Raw genomic sequence first — 21,255 nt, 5'->3', positions numbered from 1 at the left:
CAATTCTTTGTTCAATAATTTCAATTTGAGCAGTAACTTTGGACACAGTTTCTATAAATCTAAAGCCATCATCTACCAACAGACTCACAAACTTACCAACCCCACATACAGAAAACAGATATAAAGAAAAATAATACAAATAATGAAAAATAGTTAAAAAAAAATAAAGATAAGAATAATTATAAAAAAGACAACCACCACAAGAAAGCCAGACTAGACAGACAAAGATACGATCACATTTCCGCCTATTTCATATCAGGGAAAGAACAGAAAAGAATAGCCAAACTGGATGTCACGCAGTAGAGACTTCAGCTAACAGTCGGGGGGGGGGGGGGGTCAAGGTGTCTAATAATTGGGCCCCAAATACACTCTTAATTATTCTTGAGAACCATGTGTGTTGCTTCGAAGCCTCTCGAGGTTTGTAACCCTGAAACTAGTTCCCTCAGCCATCTAGAAAAACAAGGCGCTCTGGTGGCCTTCCGTTCTTTTAGAATTAATCTCTTCGCTACTACCATACCGGTCTTCAGGGTCTGCTGTACAGTGTGTGGTACCTAGCTGCTACCATACCAGTCATCAGGGTCTGCTGTACAGTGTGGGTACCTAGCTACTACCATACCAGTCAGCAGGGTCTGATGAGGCAATTAATACATCAAGTTGAATCTGCATATCGTAAATTTTACAATTACAATTACAAAAGATTTCCTGTTTTGACCTTTCCTGTCCTCCAGCATAAAGACATCTAGTGAGCACAGTCATGCTCCCCAGAGGATGAATAAACATCAGTCCATTGTTTTCCCTCCAGCAAGCCCAGCAGGTGATAGAGCAGCACTTGGCCATCCTGGACACGGAGGACTGGGGCAGTGGGCTGCTGTGTGCTGGAGTCTGGCCTGACGGCTTCCCCTCTGCCCTCCTCTCCACGGAGGATTCCTGCTTCTCAGCTGTCCTCCGAGACGGACAGGTCCTCTCGTTCTGCCTGAACACCCTCAGTCTGCAGGGCAAACGGTACGGACGGTAATAACAGCAGAAAAGTACAACACACCAGGAAGGACTCAGACAATATAGAAAAAGGTGTTGAAGGATATTAAAGATGTACCTGAAGTTGAAATACTGAAAGCACCTAAAGTGGTAGTTGAAACAAAATTACTGAAAAAGATGTTTAAGTGAAACTCCTAAAAGGGGTTGAAGTTTCAGCATAAGTGTAAATGCTGAATAAAATTGAAGAGTGTAAGTACTGAGGGAAGTTGAAGCACTAAAAAGAGTTAAAATGCAAACACTGAAAGGAGTTGAGATGTTGAAGTGTAGGGGATAAACTCCGCCGAAGATGTGTGTAAATGTCTATAACTGAAAGATGCTACTTGCAATGTCAGCTGAAGTGTAAGTACATAAAGATACATGAGACCTGAAAGGGTTTGCAGTGTCAGTCTAACTGAAAGCATTGAAAGGAGTTGATGTGTCAGTTTAAGTGTATTTACTTAAAGCCGATGTAATCTAAAGAGATTAAAAGATAAAAGCAGTGGACTTGTCAGTTGACGTGTAAGCGCTGAAAGCAGTTTAACTGTCAGTTAATGGTAGTTAAAAAATGGTGAAGTTTATTACTAAACTATAAATAATCCACCAGTTAATGTTGTCCACAGGAATCGCCCACTGAGTCTGAGTGACCTGCAGCGGGCGCTGCAGAGCAGTGGCGTCCATGAAGGCCTGATGTTCTCTGGAGGAGTGGTGGATCTGGCGGAGGGAGACACTCTGAGGCTGATCCCCACAGCGGTGAGACTGCTCACAGAGAGAGCCTCTCATGGAGACTGGATCCTCCGCAGCAGCTGGCTCTCATATCTGGGGAAGAGCTACAAATATGCCCCTGGTTTGTTACTCTGCACACACAGCACCCCCACACTTTACATTTACAACAGTACAGGTGTGTATGTTGAATTCTTGCCAAGGAAATCTACTATCAGTGCACATGAATAGCTTGTTTTGGAAAATGACAAATATTGAAGCCATTGACATCCCTGCCCAGTGATCTTTCAGTAACTGCAGTGATCTGTCCACGTGTTCTACACTTTGTTCTGTAATCACAGAAATGAAAATGGGAGTTTTCTTTAATCAGGAGTGTCCAGTACGATCCTGTACTTTGGATCCTGAAACAGTGTGGATCTTGACTCTTCCAGATCCGGCTCTGGTCCAGGTGGAGGCAGGAAACAGGGCTCTGAAGGCTGTGTTTGGAGGCAAACTTGCTGCCAAGGGCAAGTCACTAGCAGAGCTGCTCCAGCCTCACAGCATAGGTAAACTCTTTGGTTGTCTTATTCTCACACTGCATCTGTAATCCCTGACCTGAGGCCTGTACTACGAAGCCACTTCAACACACCCAGGGTATCTTCTCCTTATCTGGTTTAACTAACCCTAACAACAGAGATCACACTAAGCGGTCCTGAGACGCTGGTTATCAACTCAGTAAATCAACCCAGGGTTTCTCAGTCTGGCTGTGAGCGTGTTCACATAGAAGGGGTTTGTAGCACATGACCAATCAGAAACATGGACCAGTCTACTGTTATCAGAGCAACATGTTTTACAGACCAAGATCAAACTATAATATTAGACAAATACCAAGAATTTAAACACATAATCAGACTAATAGAAACAGCTGAAACTGATTCCTCCCGATGTATGAATGCCTAAATGAACAGACTTATTAATTTAACGGCCTGAAAAGTCAACTATAGTTGTCTTGATGGGGCAGTGATGTATAAATAACTTTTAGAAGTGTAATTGATGAATTGATTACACGTCATTACGCCCTTTAACAACAATGTGGCGTGTATGTAAAAAAAAAATATAAAAATATAATTCAAAGCGGTAAACACCCACTGCATAAATCCAGCTGTCCTTCCTGCATCTGTCAGTTTCAACTGTGTTGTTTTAGTCTGATTATGACTGTAACTTCTAAATATTTGTGTAATATCATACAATCTGCACTCCAAACTCTGATTGGAGTAGGCGGTGCTTTATAGAGTTGATCTCTTATCTGGAACATAACCTGCTCCGTAGCAGGTCAGCTGTTCAGCATCAGTTACCATGGTGATCTACCCCGGCAAGAAGTGAACCAGCTTCGTAGGACGGAAAACCCTGAAGGGTTAACCCTGAAGTTACCTCGCTAACCCTAAATCCTGCTTCGTAATATAGACCTCAGAGTATTGAGAGCAGAACCTTAAAATATAAAAATACACCGATCAGCCATCACATTATGTCAGCACGGGCACCCTGACTGGTCTGCAGCTACGCAGCCCCATACGCAACAAACTGCTCCTCACTGAGTGTTCTGACACCTTTCTATCAGAACCAGCATTAACTTGTTCAGCAGTTTGAGCTCCAGTAGCTCTTCTATTGGATCAGACAACACGGGCCAGCCTTTGCTCCCCACGTGCATCAATGAGCCTCGGGTCTGACCCTGTCGCCGGTTCACCGGTTCTCCTTCCTTGGGACTCTTTTGGTAGGTCCTGACCACTGCAGACCGGGAACATCCCACAAGAGCTGCGGTTCTGGAGATGCTCTGACCCGGTCGTCTAGACAGCATTATCTGGCCCTTGTCAAAGTCACTCACATCCTTACACTGGCCCATTTTTTCTGCTTCCAACACAAAGTTCAAAGTTCAAAATGTTCACTAGCTGTCTAATATATCCCCCCCACTGCCAGGTGCCATGGTAACCAGATAATCCATGTTATTCACTTCACCTGTCAGTGGTCTGAATGTTATGGCTGAGCGGTGTATGTTTACATATAATATACTAAATTTGGGATTAAAATGAGAATTCTAAGTTAATACGATTATCAAGGTAAAGCATTGCTCATAACAATGCTAGTTTTAAGGTTGCTCAATGCAAGTGAAGGCATGTAGTGAATCAGCTGTGACTGCTATGTTGATAATATTCAGTACACAATATGGAGATCATGACTTTAGTTGAGAATACCTAGGTGAGTGCTCCTGTTTTGTCCTGTATTACAGCATTATCATCACAGCACAATCTAAAAAGGAGCTGTATCCAGGATTGTTTCCCACAATTCATTTATTCATGATAAAGCTGATGTTGATTTCAGTCCAGTACATTCTAAACCTCTCAGACATCGGACTTTTGCTACCATGGGTCAACTTTCTATAGGAGCAAGACACTCACAGACTTTCTAGTTGTTTATCCTCTTTTTGTTCTTGTTTTATGTTTCTTTGTTGTTTTATGTTTCTTTGTTGTTTTATGTTTCTTTGTGGTCATGTTGAGTCTTTGTGGTCATGTTGAGTCTCCTCTTGGTTGGTACGCAGCCAGGGGGGGCCCTGGTTCCTGTGCCCAGTAGGCCCATTCAGTCATCCACCCATGTATGATACCACACACTGCTGCCATCGTCATGGAGTATTAACCCCTGTCTGTTCCATTGCCAGATGAATACAGGATTCTGGTGGACATGCGATGGAACAAGCAGTACCTGGATATTTTAGCCAACAAGTGTAGCTTTGAGGACGAGGAACGATACATGGAGTTTCTGGAGGCACTGAACACAGTAGCCAACAGGTACGGTAGGAGGTCGCCTGCCAACTTTATCCTGCTTGCCATGTGCAGAATTTTGGCTGAGGCACGTCGCCCATACACTCCTCAAGGAAAAAGTCTTTAAAGATTGCTATGGTAGAACAAGTTGACATATGTACATGTGTAAGTGGAGGGCTAAGAAATCAAGTGCAACACACAATACAATACTAATAATTAGAAGTGGGATACATACTGTTGTTCTAAAATGTTTGAGATGAGTCCTTGAATGGTTAGAAATGATAAAAACTCTGACATTTGTTCTTTTCCATGCAAAGTCATGTTGTATTAAATGTATGAACCATAAAGTAAGAGCTAAAGAGCTGTTGGTCAAAGTGTTCTGAAGGTGTCTGTGTGTTTGTTAGGATTGTTCTGATGATGGACAGAGAGGAGAGGTCTGTCATCTGCAGCTGTGCCATCAATCTGTCTGCTCAGAACTGTGCCCTGAGGATAGCCACAGCCTTCAGCAAAGGTATGCACAGCAAACTGGCCTGATAGAAGCATTACTCATATCATACCATCATTCTATAGATCATCGTCTACCTACTGATCTCCACTGCATGCAGCATTGTCTGTAACTCTGGGACTGGGTTAGTGTAACGTGTGTTCTCCTCCCGTCACAGGGACGGTGGATATTGGTCACCTGCCCCACCCGGTGCTGATGCACCTGCGGACCTTCTTTGACCTTTGGGACTCCTTCACCCTGCAGGCTGTGCAGAGTGGACAGCCCTACATCTCAGACCACATTATGTTTGAGGTCAGAACTCACTCGCTGGATTACTCTGTCACTTTACATCCACAAGTCACTTTTCCTGGAACGGCTACTTCTTCTGCTGCTGCTACTACTACTGTTAATACTGCTACAACTACAGCACTACTGCTACTACTACTGTTAATACTGCTACAACTACAGTACTACTGCTGCTACTACTGTTAATACTGCTACAACTACAGTACTACTGCTACTGTTAATACTGCTACAACTACAGTACTACTGCTGCTACTACTGTTAATACTGCTACAACTACAGCACTACTGCTGCTACTACTGTTAATACTGCTACAACTACAGTACTACTGCTGCTACTACTGTTAATACTGCTACAACTACAGTACTACTACTACTGTTAATACTGCTACAACTACAGTGCTACTGCTACCACTACTGTTAATACTGCTACAACTACAGTACTACTACTACTGTTAATACTGCTACTACTACAGTACTACTGCTACTACTACTGTTAATACTGCTACAACTACAGTACTACTGCTACTACTACTGTTAATACTGCTACAACTACAGTGCTACTACTACTGTTAATACTGCTACAACTACAGTACTACTGCTACTACTACTGTTAATACTGCTACAACTACAGTACTACTGCTACTACTACTGTTAATACTGCTACAACTACAGTACTACTGCTACTACTACTGTTAATACTGCTACAACTACAGTACTACTGCTACTACTACTGTTAATACTGCTACAACTACAGTACTACTGCTACTACTACTGTTAATACTGCTACAACTACAGCACTACTACTACTGTTAATACTGCTACAACTACAGTACTACTGCTACTACTACTGTTAATACTGCTACAACTACAGTACTACTGCTGCTACTACTGTTAATACTGCTACAACTACAGTACTACTGCTGCTACTACTGTTAATACTGCTACAACTACAGTACTACTACTACTGTTAATACTGCTACAACTACAGTGCTACTGCTACCACTACTGTTAATACTGCTACAACTACAGTACTACTACTACTGTTAATACTGCTACTACTACAGTACTACTGCTACTACTACTGTTAATACTGCTGCAACTACAGCACTACTACTACTGTTAATACTGCTACAACTACAGTGCTACTGCTACTACTACTGTTAATACTGCTACAACTACAGTACTACTACTACTGTTAATACTGCTACTACTACAATACTGCTGCTACTACTACTGCTGCTATTACTATTATTACTGCTATGCTACTGCTCCATCCATCCATCCATTTTCTTCCTGTTATCCGGGGCCGGGTCTCGGGGGCAGAAGGCTAAGCAGGTCTTCCAGACGTCCCTCTCCCCAGAACCTTTTTCCAGCTCTTCCTGGTGGACCCCGAGGCGTTCCCAGGCCAGACCAGATATATAATCTCTCCAGTGTGTTCTGGGTCTACCCCGGGGCCGGGTCCAAGGCGTTCCCAGACCAGATATATAATCTCTCCAGTGTGTTCTGGGTCTACCCCGGGGCCGGGTCCAAGGCATTCCCAGACCAGATATATAATCTCTCCAGTGTGTTCTGGGTCTACCCCGGGGCCGGGTCCGAGGCGTTCCCAGGCCAGACCAGATATATAATCTCTCCAGTGTGTTCTGGGTCTACCCTGGGGCTGGGTCCGAGGCGTTCCCAGGCCAGACCAGATATATAATCTCTCCAGTGTGTTCTGGGTCTACCCTGGGGCTGGGTCCGAGGCGTTCCCAGGCCAGACCAGATATATAATCTCTCCAGTGTGTTCTGGGTCTACCCCGGGGCCGGGTCCGAGGCGTTCCCAGACCAGATATCTAATCTCTCCAGTGTGTTCTGGGTCTACCCCGGGGCCTCTTACCAGTTGGACGTTCCCAGAAAACCTCCAAAGGGGGACGTCCAGGAGGATCCTGATCCGATATTGAACCACCTCAGCTGGTCCCTTTAGAGGTGAAGGAGCAGCGGCTCTACTCCGAGCTCCCTCTGGATGTCTGAGCTCCTCACCCTCTCTCTAAGGCTGAGCCCAGCCCATCCGGTGGGAGCGGGCTGATTGCTTGTTCCCTGGTAGTGCTGTTTGCTTGCAGTGTTTTTTATAATTGCTCATTGACTCCAGTCTATATAACGTACAGACGTAGGCAAAATTGTTGGTACTCTTCCGTTAAAGAAAGAAAACCCCACAATGGTCACTGAAATAACTTGAAACTGACAAAAGTAATAATACATAAAAATTTACTGAAAATTAACTAATGAAAATCAGCTGTTGCTTTTGAATTGTGGTTCAACAGAATCATTTTAAAAAACAAACTGATGAAACTGGCCTAGACAAAAATGATGGTAGCCCTAGAAAAGATTGAAAATAATTTGACCATAGGGACATATTAAACTAAGGTGTGTCCTGTAAATAGCATCACAGGTATCTTCAAACTTGTAATCAGTCAGTCTGCCTATTTAAAGGGTGAAAAGTAGTCACTGTGCTGTTTGGTATCATGGTGTGTACCACACTGAACATGGACCACAGAAAGCTAAGGAGAGAGTTGTCTCAGGAGATTAGAAAGAACATTATAGACCTTCATGTTAAAGGTAAAGGCTATAAGACCATCTCCAAGCAGCCTGATGTTCCTGTGACTACAGCTGCTCATATTATTCAGAAGTTTAAGGTCCATGGGACTGTAGCCAACCTCCCTGGACGTGGCCGCAAGAGGAAAATTGATGACAAATCGAAGAGACGGATAATACAAATGGTAACCAAAGAGCCCAGAACAACTTCCAAAGAGATTAGAGGTGAACTCCAAGGTCAAGGTACATCAGTGTCCGATCGCACCATCCGTCACTGTTTGAGCCAAAGTGGACTTAATGGAAGACGACCCAGGAGGACACCAAATCATAAAAAAGCGAGACTGGAATTTGCCAAAATGCATATTGACAAGCCACAAAGCTTCTGGGAGAATGTCCTTTGGACAGATGAGACAAAACTGGAGCTTTTTGGCAAGTCACATCAGCTCTATGTTCACAGACGAAGAGATGAAGCATCCAAAGAAAAGAACACTGTACCTAATGTGAAACATGGAGGAGGCTAGGTTATGTTCTGGGGCTGCTTTGCTGCATCTGGCACAGGGTGTCTTGAATCTGTGCAGGGTACAATGAAATCTCAAGACTATCAAGGCATTCTGGAGCGAAATGTGCTGCCCAGTGTCAGAAAGCTTGGTCTCAGTTGCAGGTCATGGGTCCTCAAACAGGATAATGACCCAAAACACAGCTAAAAACACCCAAGAATGGCTAAGAACTAAACATTGGACTGTTATGAAGTGGCCTTCTATGAGCCCTGATCTAAATCCTATTGAACATCTGTGGAAGGAGCTGAAACATGCAGTCTGGAGAAGGCACCCTTCAAACCTGAGACAGCTGGAGCAGTTTGCTCACGAGGAGTGGGCCAAAATACCTGTCGACAGGTGCAGAAGTCTCATTGAGAGTTACAGAAATCACTTGTTTGCAGTGATTGCCTCAAAAGGTTGTGCAACTAAATATTAAGTTAAGAGTACCATCATTTTTGTCCAGGCCAGTTTCATTAGTTTGTTTTTTAAAATGATTCTGTTGAACCAAAATTCAAAAGCAATGTCTCATTTTCATTAGTTAATTTTCAATACATTTTTATTTATTATTACTTTTCTCAGTTTCAAGTTATTTCAGTGACCTTTGTGGGTTTTTCTTTCTTTAACGGAAGAGTACCAACAATTTTGCCTACGTCTGTATATCATGTATCCAGCAGCAACACTGAACTGCAGTCAGTGAGCCGCGGTCTGCCCGCTGCAGACGACCTGTGATCACGATCGTGTCTGTGTCTAAATTGCACTTTTGACAATTTGACACTGCACATCCTTGGGTCCCCAGCAATACACCCGCCAAGTGTGAAGTAGATCGGGTGAACGGTTCTCGGGATATGCAAAGGACACACACACACATGCATACACACAAACAGACAGACATGTCCTGTCTGTGTCTTTGCTTTGTGTTGTATTGTGTTGTCTTAAAACCATTTCTCCAGCTTGTGTGTTTGAGCTCGGTAATTAACAATAAATGGAACAGGTGGAGCAGAATTAAATGGAAATGAAATGCACCTGGGTAAAAGTATAAAGTCCTCGGGGATTAAACAGTGTTTTTCTGTCTTCACTCTCCCTGTCGTGGTGTGTTTAGATCCTGCAGCTGCTGCAGTGGCTCGATCGTTTCTGGGATGTGTGCAGCACGCTGCCGGCTGACTCTCAGGGCATATCGGTGCTGTCGCTGCACTGGCAGTGGGTGCAGAAACACCTCATCCTCCGACTGCCCCAGCTGCTGCTGGGAGACACGGACGCCTCCTCCGAGTAAACACTTTTCTCTACACTACATAAAATAACTTGAAATTACAGTTGGTAATTATTTGATGTATTTCCACTTTGTAACACTTGTGATGTGACTGTGCTTTACTCCAGAGGTCATCAAGAGCTGCAGGCGGTCTCGGCAGCCATCCAGACGGTTCTGTCCACCCCGGTGTCTGTAGCCACAGCTCTGAAAGGCATCCAGAAAACCCTCGGGAAAGCTCTGCCATTCAAGGTCTGGACACACTTCATCAGCTCTACTGTATTGTCAGACCTAGTCTTTGTAGATATTCACTCATCAGTAGTTGTCTTTCTACTCACTGTCTCTCCTGTTGTCTTTTCTGTCTTGTCCAATATGGCTTAGTATATGGTCCAGCATTCACAGCATCTCTGAATGACTTCACTAACCGTATCCATCTTGTTCTCCAGTTGGAGTCGGTGGCTGAGTGTGCGTCTCGGCTCAAGCTCCTGAGTAAAGCCCTGGATGTCAGCGATCTGAGGCTGGACGGCTCTACAGGTCTTTGGAAGCAGGAGCTGGTCCGACTTCAGGGTGCTGGGCTCGGGCTGGACATCAAAGAGAGTCTGCTAGAGGCCTGGGGCCTGGTTCTGCTGGCAAACATCCAGCTGGATCCACACAAGTCTGGTGAGCTTGTGTTACAGAAAGACCTTTTACCTGTGTTCCTGTGTCGCTGTGGTGGCTGCAGGGCCAGAGGAAGAGGATGTTGCTCTGTGGGTTGGTTGCTGATGCTTGAGCTCAGTACAAGATATCTCAAAAGTTGCTGGTATTTTGCCACACTTTGTGGCGGTACAGGAATTTTCAAATTTCTTGTGTACAAGTGAGACTGTAATAATTTTGAATAGAGACTCATACTACTCATGATTTGGTTGATACATTATCTGTTGTCTAGCACCATCATCGGGTTGATCCCCATAGTGTGAATGACTCATTAACATATTCTTTAGTGACACCATCAGGCCAAAAAATTCCACTTGCACACAAGAGATCTGAAAATCCAGTGAGCTGAATGTTCTATGTTCTGTCCCTCAATCATCACTATGCCCCACTAGCAGTGTGTTCTGGTGTCTGTGTCTGCAGCCCTCTGCCTGGATTCTCTCTGTTCTTCTTATTTTGCTGTGTTCGGGACTCTTCTTGACGTCTGTAAACAGCCATTGTGCCCCACGTGGGGGTGTAACCCCCAGCAGCCAATAACAGCGTGCAGGGTGTGCAGCCCGTTCAGGTGGTCAAATGCCGCCGTTTTGTCACGCCCCTCGGCTTCTGATACCGACTCACAAGTTTACTTTACTCTACTCTGTCAGATACAGAGCGGCCGTATTTGACGGATGTTAGCGGGCTGTGTTATGTGCATGTGTTCCAGTGATCTCCTGCTCCTCTCTGAGCTGTGAGTGCAGCTATGATTGGTGTGTGTCTGTAGTTTGAGGAGAGCAGCACTGAGCCACAGCCAGCAGACATTCATTCAAAATCTGGCAACTCAGCGCCTTCCTGCAGAGTTATTCAGAGTTGTACGCAGTTAGTTGTGTGTTTTAGAACGTAACCGCTCTCGCTCTCGCTCTCGCTCTCGCTCTCGCTCTCTCTCTCTCTCTCTCTCTCTCTCTCTCTCTTGCTCTCGCTCTAAGCTCATTGAGCTGTGGAGGAGGGGCCAACTTTGAATGCTGTGTTTACAACCGACAACGTTTCCATATTCTACCTTTTAACAGCAGCTGAAAAGCTTGTTTCTGCTGACTTCCAGTAGTTTAACCTTTGACCCTGCTGCAGTGATGTGAAGGTGTCCTCCAGGGTGTGTCAGTACACCGTGACATCACAGCTTGTGTATAGTTACAGGTGCAAAAGAGCATATTTCTAACCACACCCAGCAGTGGTGCTGGGAGAGCTGTAACCAACATAACCTGACCCGCCAGAGTTTGTTACACAGAACCATCTGAGAAGCCGTCATTGGAAACTGTTTGGAAAAGGGCAGGTGATTGGATAAACTCTCATCGAAGTCAGTCGGGAGAAGAGTGGAGAAAAGCCTTCAGTGGCGTTCTTTGCTCTTCTTTCAGTGAAGAAATCCTCTCCAGTTCTGATGGAACTGATGCTACTGCAACAGCTACGCTAACCTCTTTAGGAGAACCAACAGTCGCCTCTCCGTGTCGTCACACACACCTAAGCCACGCCCCTAACTGCCAGTAGCTCCTCACAGGACGCCGTATGTTCACATGGACAGCATAAACAGACCTTTTACTGGACATGTTTTAGTCTCTGAAGGCCACTGTAGGTTATCCTACACACTTGGAAAGGGAGGAGAAGGAGTTACTGCAATCTGAAACGTCAACTCCAGATGCCACTAAATCCTACGCACTGCTCCTTTAAATAACTTGTATGTGCCACTGAAGAACAAATCTGTCTTTACAAGTGGTTCCTGCACGAGGCCCCTCCCTGCTACTTTTCTGTGACAGTTGGTTCAAACAGACAAATATAAGCCGTCGGCAGAATGTAATTGGCCCATGGCCATGAAATATGCCTTTCATGCTCCCATCTGGATAAACCCTCCTGGTTGTAATGACTGCATGTGCCTAGCGCCGCCCTCGGGACAATCGGGACATCTTTAGCCCCACTGCTGTTCAGGCTCTAAGAATACCTGAATCATCATGATCTGGTTTGTCATACTGTGGGGTGTAATAAACCTTCATGGGACATTGAACAGTTTGTCTTGTTTCCAAACTCCATTGTGATGTTAAAGGGTCAATATGTGACTTTTATACTCAATGTTCCCATCAGGAGTGTTGGAGAGGTTGGTGTCGAGTGTGGAGCAGCAGCAGCGACAGATGACTTCCAGAGGGCTGCTGGAGGTCTGCTCCCTGTCTGAGGGAGAGGAGCCAGGGGACAGAGTCCACCTGGCCAGAGAGGAGCTGCAGCAGCTCAGCCGCAGGGCTCAGCTCTGGCCCCTGATGGAGGAACTGGCTGTACTCAACCAGCTGCGACTCAGCACTGACCTGCTGCACCTGGCTCTCTCTCCTGGGTAAAACAACACAGCAATACTATTTATGGGGACTGATCTGCAAGCAGTTGATGGGCTGTGTAGTGATAATGCTTCCTGTTGATTCGTAGTGACCAGGAGGCTGAGGACAGCTTACGTCGAGAACTCTCCAGACATCTGCGCTACTGCCTCCAGTCCACACCGATGAACGTCAGTCAGCTCCAGCCGCTGTGGTTCCTACTCAGCAGTGACAGGGTCAGTGGAATGACGTTTCAGTACCCTTCACTCAAATATGTGTTTTCCTATATTTACTTCACTTGGATGTCTGACCTTCACTGTGTACTATCAGATAGGAAAACAATTAGTCAAAGCTACAAACCTAAAGACTGGTGCTCATGATTCCCTGTGACTCTCCTCCAGCCGGCTGAGGAGCTGCAGTTTGTCTGGTGTGAGCTGCTATCAGAGGCTCTGGCTGCCCTGTTGACCAGCAGTGTGACCTCAGACCCCGACCTCTGGCTCAAATGGGATCCACTGAGTCCCAAGACCCAGACGGGTCCAAAGCTGCACCACGGAGCAGACAACATGGTACTGACGTTGAACATCTCTTGCTGATGTCAGTGTATTTATCAGATGATGAAGTGGTTTCCTGCTGGTTTAACACATGTCCATGGTGTGTTTAGGGACCGGCCTTGCTGAGTAAAGCAGTGTGGTCGCGTTGCGTGATGGGAGTGCTCTGCAGCAGTGAGAGTGGTAGTCGATGGGAACCATCAGGGGCAGCCCTCCTCTACCTCTCACATGTCACTCTGGGGGAGTGGAAGGAGAGGATCCAGCAGCTGCAGGATGTGTCTGCTGTGTTGTGGGACAACATGGCCATCCCTGCACTGGCTGAGTTCAGGTAGATTAAAACATAAAAATGTTCTTAACAAGCATTTATCATTTCTGAGTGTAATATTCACCCCCCATACCTCCCCAGGGGCACCGACTTCAGGCTCCAGGGCGCGGCCCTGCGTCGCCAGCTTCAGAGCATGGCCGACCTGCTGCCTCCCAGTCTGCAGGAGGGCTACATGGAGAGCTGTGAGAGCCTGGTGGAGGACTCTGACCCTCTGATAGCTGCCCAGGAGATCCAGACCGTCTTCAGAGACTTCCTGCCTCCCAATCTGCTCCCTGACGGCCTGGTGGAGGCCTGCATCACCTGCCTGCAGCAGTACGTCCAGAGCAAAGTCCAAGGCTCCAACCCGTTGGCCCGCTCCGGAGTGTTCTGGGTCAACATGGGCCTGCTGCAGATCAAAGTGTGGACACCACAGACCATCTTTGACCCAGCTGTGAAGAGGGCCTACAAACTCAACTACGCACAGCAGGAGGTCAGCAACTGGTTTTCACCCCACTTTGTCACGTACAAACTTATATACTGAACATTTAAAGAATGTGACACCATAGCTATTAATTAATCCAATTAATCATATATTCTGAAGAAAAAACAGTCTGGTGCCTCTGACTACCTTTGTCCTTTTTAAAAGCACACCCAGCAGGAAGTACGACCTTGACCAACATGGCTCTTGGCTGATTGAACTCCAGTATTGAATATTTCTGTAGGATTTGATGTGATACATGGTAGAAGGTGGTGAAAGCCAGAAATATTTTGGCCTGAAGATGGGATTAGCATGTCCTTCTGTGTCTGTTGCAGCTGGCTCTACTGCAGGAGGAGTGGCGAGGACGCAGCCTGTCCTCTCAGCTGATGACCGGAGCAGAGCTGGAGGAGAGCAGCACCACCGACGGCTTCCAACATCCTCGTATCAGGTCCGAACCAGCCGCAGCTTCTCATTGTCTGATAATTCAACTGAGAACACTTGGCAGAATACAAATCCTAAATGACCACACCAAACACACCAAATTCATCTTACTGATGCCTGAAAACTAAAAGTGATGCTCTATGGAGTCTTGGAACCGTCCAAAGGGTGTGGTCCATAGCTGGTCCGAGTTGTTGTTCCGACTTAAAGGGGTGTTCACCTTCATTTTTATTGTCGGGAGCTAATTCTTCCGATTATTCTGACACCACATGAATGCAGCACAAAGCCCACAGCATTTTACACTGCATTAATTAGCCTAGGGGCCAGCAGACTTTTCCTTACTCGTAGCTCTCCTGGTCTTACTTGGTTTAAGTCACTGCATGTCCTGACAGAAGCAGCTGCTAGTTACCGTACGTACGTAAAGACAACAGTAAACCAAGATGAGCTGTATTCATATGATATGACACGGTCCAGATTGATCTTATGTAGGCTATGTGAGGAGATATGGACGTTAATGATGGCAATTCAAGCACACATATTTGGGCATGGTGTTGAGTTCTGCATAGCCAACTTGCCTACGGGGAAAGGGCAGCCATACCCACGTTTTTTCTCCAGTACCTGAGGCAGCTCCATTTAAAATGGTGCTATGTCGCAAAAGAAGAGAATTAAAGGAACAGTGTGTAACATTTAGGGGGATCTATTAGCAGAAATGGAATATAATAATAAGTATGTTTTCTTTAGTATATAATCACCTGAATATAAGAGTCGTTGTGTTTTCGTTATGTTAGAATGAGCCCTTTATATCTAGATACGGAGTCAGCCGCCGTGTTTTTACAATAGCTTTCTTGTTTGCTCACACACATTGGCACACACACAGGCTCTGTTATTCTCCAAATGACCTACGCTACTCTACAACAACTGGCTCTGGATGGGTCCATTCATGTTTTTCACGTGACTACCGGGAGAGGTTTAAATTGGTTGCAATCTACAACCTCATCACTAAATGTCTAATATGACACAGTTCAACTAACGTTCAACTAAACGCTTGGCTCCCAGCATCATTACATTATTAGCATCAATGGATGTTGACTTGCTTGCTAGAAGCTAGTTAGCTTTGTTAAACTAGCAAATAATAATGTGACACTAACAATGGATTAGCTGAGTTTGCCCCACTTGTTTCATCAAAGTCACAAATTGATGAACAGAACACCCGAGAGGACTGTGGCTAGCTAGCTTACCTGAAACCACTGCTAGCTAAACACTGTGAGCACCAGTTTTCTTAGCTAGCTACCTAGCAGCAGCTCACTTTCATTAGCTTGCTGGCTAAATGCATGGCTATATGTACAGGAGTGTATTTGCTTCAGCAGTGTACGGATGATTAACATTTCTTCCACAGTTTTGTGCAGTTTTCTGAAGAAAGTTAGCTGAGTTCTCTTCTTATTCATAAAGAAATGAGGAACAAAATCCACAGTCCTCTTTCTGCTTTTTAAAGTTCAGTTAAAGCTAACATGAGACTTTAGCAGCCTTTGACAGCATATTTGCATCAGGAAGGTATCACTTCACAGCCAGTATGGAGAGGAGGAGTCATTCCGGTTCTTTCAGTGTACATATGGCATGTGAGTAATGCATAAAGACAGACTTGTATCTGTGTTGTAGGTACCTGTGGATCCGTATGCAGCAGGTGAAGGAGCAGATAGCGGAGCTCTCCAGGAAGCAGGCCTGTCGCCCTCATGAACCCCAGTACGGTCGCCTCTTCCAGGAGCTGCAGCACTACCTCTGCAGCATCGGCCAGGCGTCCGCTGTGGAAGACCTGCTGTCCCACCTGCTGAAAGCCCTGCAGGGATCCTCCTCCTCCAAGTCTAGGTCAGCGGTCCACAGCCTGCTGAAGGAGGAGGCCGTGTGGCAGAACTCCCAGCAGCGCTTCTGCCAGAGGCTGCTGGAGGATTACCCCTTGTACCCCGATGTGGTCGGGCCGGTGCGGACCGGCATCCTCCAGCTTCGGTATGGGATGAGGCTAGTGGCCTCCCAGGTGTCCGCCTCGCTCACGTCTGTACCTGGTCTGCCCAAGCTGGTGTCCTGCCTGCTGGCCTTCCCCTCCCTGTCCCCCAGCCTGCCATCCTACCTGGCCCGAGCAGACTTCCTCTGCTCCAGAGCTTGCATGGATATTCTGCGTTGCCTGGTGAAGCTTCTGCCCCATCAGCAAGACCCCGAGCACGTGGTCCCCCAGTCCTCCACGCTCCTCCTGAACGCTCTGCTGTATGTGCAGTGCCACACCCTGTCCACAGGAGAGTTCAGCCCCGAGTCACACAGCCTCTTCAGACACATCTGTCAGGTCAGAGCTTGAGTTCACCCCAGGATCCATTGATTTCTGGCTCTGATTCTATTAAACAACAATTAAAATGTTTGTCCAACTTGTCAAATGAAATGCAAGCTGTTGCTGTGCTGATTGTACCATAATGCTCCTCAGGCTCTGGTGAACGAGTGGGACGAACAAGAGAGACGAAGGAGAGAGCGAGAGCAGATGGAGGCCAGTCTGTACCGCAACCGCAGTCGACTGCACGGCTCGGGACTGACTGAGGACGAGCAGGAGGAAAGGGAGTTCAGACGCCAGTTCCCTCAGTTCAACAAGGTATTCCCATCGACTCTGTCTAATGTCTGTCCTAATGATAAACATGATCTCTGGCAGGCACAGGTCAGATCCTGGCAAAGCTTCAACAGACTGGCAGCAAAGAACGTGTATCGCTAAGAAGTGAAAGTCAATTGTTGGATCCAAACCTTAGACCAAAGTGTGACATGGTCACTCCGAGGCCCTGCTACAGATATCTAGACCAAACTCATGTAAAGGTCTCTGTCCGTACTTCCCTAGGACTTTGCAGACATCGTCTCCCAGCCGAGTCTAGAGGGTCCAGCAGACTCAGGACTGAAGGAGGAGGAAGAACAAGCTCAGGAGGAGTCCAGTGAAAGCAGCTTCCTGTCTCCGGCTGCCATGAGCACCGTGGTCCAGGTTCATCGGTGCCTCTGTCTGGGATATGCCCAATCACTGTGGTACCAGAGCACAATACCAGCCAATCACAGCAGAGAACACATCAAAGCCCTGGTCTCCTCCTATCACATTGCTTCCCCTGTGATATCACACTTCTATCATCTGATTGGTCAGTGTTAACTGTCACTCATATATGCAACAGGAACATTTTCAGAAATGTGTTGTTGTTAATGGAGTAAAAGTGGATCGTGACTTCTGTGTTTCCCCCTCAGATGCTGAACTGGACCAGCAGCTCACAGGCAGTGAACTGCTGCTCTCTGCCCTCCTCCAGAACACCGTGCAGGGCTCGGGGGGTCCCGATGGTCTGACTGTCACCTCAGAAGGACCTTATGACTTCTACCAGCAGCCCAACATGAGCGAGGCCCGCCTCTGTCTTCCTGTCCTGGAGCAGCTCAGCGTGGCAGTGAAGCAGAGGCTGGAAGACTGGCCCGAGCACCCAGCTCTCGTACAGGTCAGGAACCCTTTTAAAAAGAACAGCCCACGTTGACCAAAGGGCTGTACAGGCCAGAGCAGGTTGCTAAAATCACAAATAAAAGAAACACCAACATGAACATCATCACACAGCTCAGAGGCACAAATAAAACACACATAGCATGTTCAGAATGAGCCACATCAGGAAGCCCAGGCACTTCTTTGTGGGCTGCCTAGATCAGAACACATGGGATTCAACAAGCCATTCACATTTGATTTTAGAACCGAAGAAAAATGTTGCTGCACTACAGCAATCACGGACGCCATCATGCCCCCCCATCACACCCCCCCATCATGCCCCCCCATCATGCCTACTAGCTGCAAAATCGTCCGGAAACGCAGTTTGCGTCCCAACTGAAACTGAGTGAGGCGGCTGTGAAACGCGGCCAGAAGTCAGCCAACCTGAGGGAACTGGAGGTAGAATAAGGGGTTAGGAGGTCTGCGATATAGGAGGGGGGCAGCCCATTGAGGCATCTATATACAAACAGGAGAGCCTTAAAATCAACTGTGAACCCTACTGGCAGCCACTGGAGAGAGGCCAGAATAGGGATAATATGGTCCCTCTTCCAGGTACCTGACCTGAGCCTGGCTGTGGTGTTTTAGACCATAATCAGGCCGGACAGGGACGACTGACTAATCCCAATATACAGGAGTTGCAGTAGTCCAGGCAGGAGGATATAAAGGCGTGGAGGACTTTCTTAAGGTCATTGAATGAGAGAAACAGCTCAAATAGTACGAAGCTTTTACTACTGCATTGACCTGCTTGTCAAACTCTCAGGCTCTGTGGGTTCATCACTATAAGACAAAAAAAGCAAAAAAATGTTAAGCCCCAGAACTGTTTTCCTTCAGTGATTGGAGACATTCGTTAGCAGTTTAGCGTATTTAATCAGGATAGTTACTAAGAAAGACTTACTTTCTGCATCTATAGAAAGCACAGCAGATAGATGAAAATGAAAAACTATTGAATGAATGAATGAATGAAAGACCATATTATATTATTTCGAACATATAAAAAATAACAGATACAAAATAATAACAAACAAAACAAGAGTTATAGTGTCCGAAAAGGAGTAGGTAGAAGAAAAACTTATATTACCCTACCCCTTTCTCACTTCTCCTCTATTAACTCATATATCATAGAATGATAATATAATATAATATAAAAACTATCCCAGATTTATTTACATCCCAAATTGAATATATGAACAGCATCCCAAGTTTATTTACAACCCACAAATCCATCTGGAGTTAAAAAGTATATAACCAACCTTTAACACAACTCTTCCTCAACCATATACCTCCCAAAAATATCTTTCTTGTATAGCTTTTTAAATTGATTTATATTTGTGCTCCCCTTCAACCCATCACCCAACCCATTCCACAAATCCACCCCACAGGCTGAAATACACATAGTCTTCTTTTTTGTACGAACACAATGCTTTTTAAAATTAAATTTTCCTCTTAAATTATAACCCTCCTCCCTGTCACAAAACATGTTTTGAATATTGCCTGGAAGTGAATTATGTCTTGCTTTAAACATAATTATTGCGGTTTTAAAATAACCGCATTAGGATCCATATCTGCCTCATCATGAACATTATGGTTCTTGGATATTGATTTAAAAAAATGTGGTATCCTGCATATTTAATGACTAAAATAATTGACTTTGTTGTGTTTGAGATTACTGATAATCAATAATCATAACCCAAAATGTCCATCTACAAGTGTAAAATTATCTGATTTGTGCACAGATTAGAGCAGTAAACCATTCCAAACAGTAAAGGTGACTGGTAGGTGCTGGTGGTTCTGTGGCCTCTGTAGGCAGCATAGGTCATCTCCTGCTGTCTGGACTCTGCAGAGGAGTTGTGAGACTTGGGTCTTGGTTGCTATAATGTGTACTCCTGTCTCTGTGTGTTATCTTCCAGCTGACTGTGGTGGTGGAGAGGATCATGGCTTTCAGTCTGGCCAGTCCACTGGCCAAGTTCCTCAATGGTCTGGAGATCCTGCTCAGTAAAGCCCAGGTGAGCTCTGTTTGCAGGTACCATCAATGATCACATTCGTGAGTTATTGAGACATTTAATCAACTAGAAAATAAATCAGTGATATTTTTAATAGCCACCATCATTTATGAGGTCAAAAATATCAGAAATCTGCTAGTTAGAGTTTCTCAGAGGTGACCTCGTCTGTTCTCATCAGGACTGGGAGAATAACGCCAGCCGCTCAGTCTCTCTGCGGAAGGAACTGGAACCAGTCACCCAGCTCATCATCCAGTGGCGCAAACTGGAGCTCAAGTAAGATACAGAGGGCTTACATCCTGCCAGTACCTTCTGTTACGCTTTAGATGCTTTTAGACACGAGATAAGAGAGATTAAACCTGGAACTGGAGTCCTCGACACAACCAGGATATAAGACCATGACCAGCTGGTTCCTGTTCCTGTGTGTACAATGTAAATGTGTCCTGTCCTGTCACTCTTGTGTGGTAGTTGCTGGTCAAGCAGTCTGGACAACGCAATGAAGCGGCACACTGAGAAATCAACCAAACACTGGTTCTCCATCTACCAGCTAGTAGAGAGATACCTGGAGGAGCAGAGGACGGATGCTGATACAGGTACAGACACAATGGCCCTGGGCGGGTGTTGATTCAGCTAAATGACCAACTGATGATACTAATGGTTAAGATGGCAGCTGTTTTTGACTTAGCTAATTAACCAATGAACTGTTTTTGTAATTGGCTGTGTTTAAAAAATATATCAAAGTCAAGTATGTATTTACAGACACGATCTATAGCAAAAGGACACATGTAAACTCTCTCCCACACTGTTCATCGGCTATGACTGCTAAGACTTTTTGGCCCTGTTCACACCTGGTATTAACATGCGTCCTCAGTGATCACAAGTGGACAGCTCTAAGTACAGGTGTGAACACACTCAAGACGCATTGAGGACGCATTGAGATCGGATCGTTCAGACCACATTCAGAGGTGGTCTGGGTCATATATGACCACATTCTCTTAGCAGTGTGTAGTGAATGTGTCCTGGGCCACATTAAGGACCTCCTACTCATCTGATGTCCAGCTGGGATCCGCGGGATCACCGCGCCCCTCAGGTGAATAAACAGGCAGACACGGGCGCTTGTCAGCATGGAAACGGCATCTGTGCTCTACTGTATCCTATCGGTACAACTGTGTTTTATTAAAATAGATCTTGTTTATATGCTACATATCTACAGACTATCAGACTAGGCACGCAAAGTGCATTATTAACATCCTGTCGGAGATGTGTCGCTGTTTTTGTTCCGCTG

The 21,255-nt window shown here is 45.7% G+C and overlaps 1 protein-coding gene across 1 annotated transcript in view; it reads left to right on the top strand.

The window, feature by feature from the left end:
* mdn1 (midasin AAA ATPase 1) overlaps positions 1 to 21,255 on the top strand; it is a 112,505-nt gene that overhangs the window by 53,243 nt on the left and 38,007 nt on the right. The window contains 22 exon segments of the mRNA XM_074615445.1: positions 803 to 1,002; positions 1,635 to 1,858; positions 2,166 to 2,279; positions 4,424 to 4,553; positions 4,931 to 5,037; positions 5,189 to 5,322; positions 9,519 to 9,685; positions 9,794 to 9,914; positions 10,109 to 10,322; positions 12,456 to 12,696; positions 12,786 to 12,909; positions 13,075 to 13,239; positions 13,335 to 13,549; positions 13,628 to 14,015; positions 14,339 to 14,451; positions 16,098 to 16,773; positions 16,909 to 17,070; positions 17,308 to 17,593; positions 17,697 to 17,935; positions 19,881 to 19,976; positions 20,152 to 20,246; positions 20,439 to 20,563. Of these exon segments, the coding sequence (XP_074471546.1) occupies positions 803 to 1,002; positions 1,635 to 1,858; positions 2,166 to 2,279; positions 4,424 to 4,553; positions 4,931 to 5,037; positions 5,189 to 5,322; positions 9,519 to 9,685; positions 9,794 to 9,914; positions 10,109 to 10,322; positions 12,456 to 12,696; positions 12,786 to 12,909; positions 13,075 to 13,239; positions 13,335 to 13,549; positions 13,628 to 14,015; positions 14,339 to 14,451; positions 16,098 to 16,773; positions 16,909 to 17,070; positions 17,308 to 17,593; positions 17,697 to 17,935; positions 19,881 to 19,976; positions 20,152 to 20,246; positions 20,439 to 20,563 (4,336 nt within the window).

The sequence above is a fragment of the Sebastes fasciatus genome, chromosome 18 (genome assembly GCF_043250625.1).
Source record: "Sebastes fasciatus isolate fSebFas1 chromosome 18, fSebFas1.pri, whole genome shotgun sequence".
Lineage (NCBI taxonomy): Eukaryota > Metazoa > Chordata > Actinopteri > Perciformes > Sebastidae > Sebastes > Sebastes fasciatus.
This window is presented reverse-complemented; position numbering and strand designations above follow the sequence as displayed.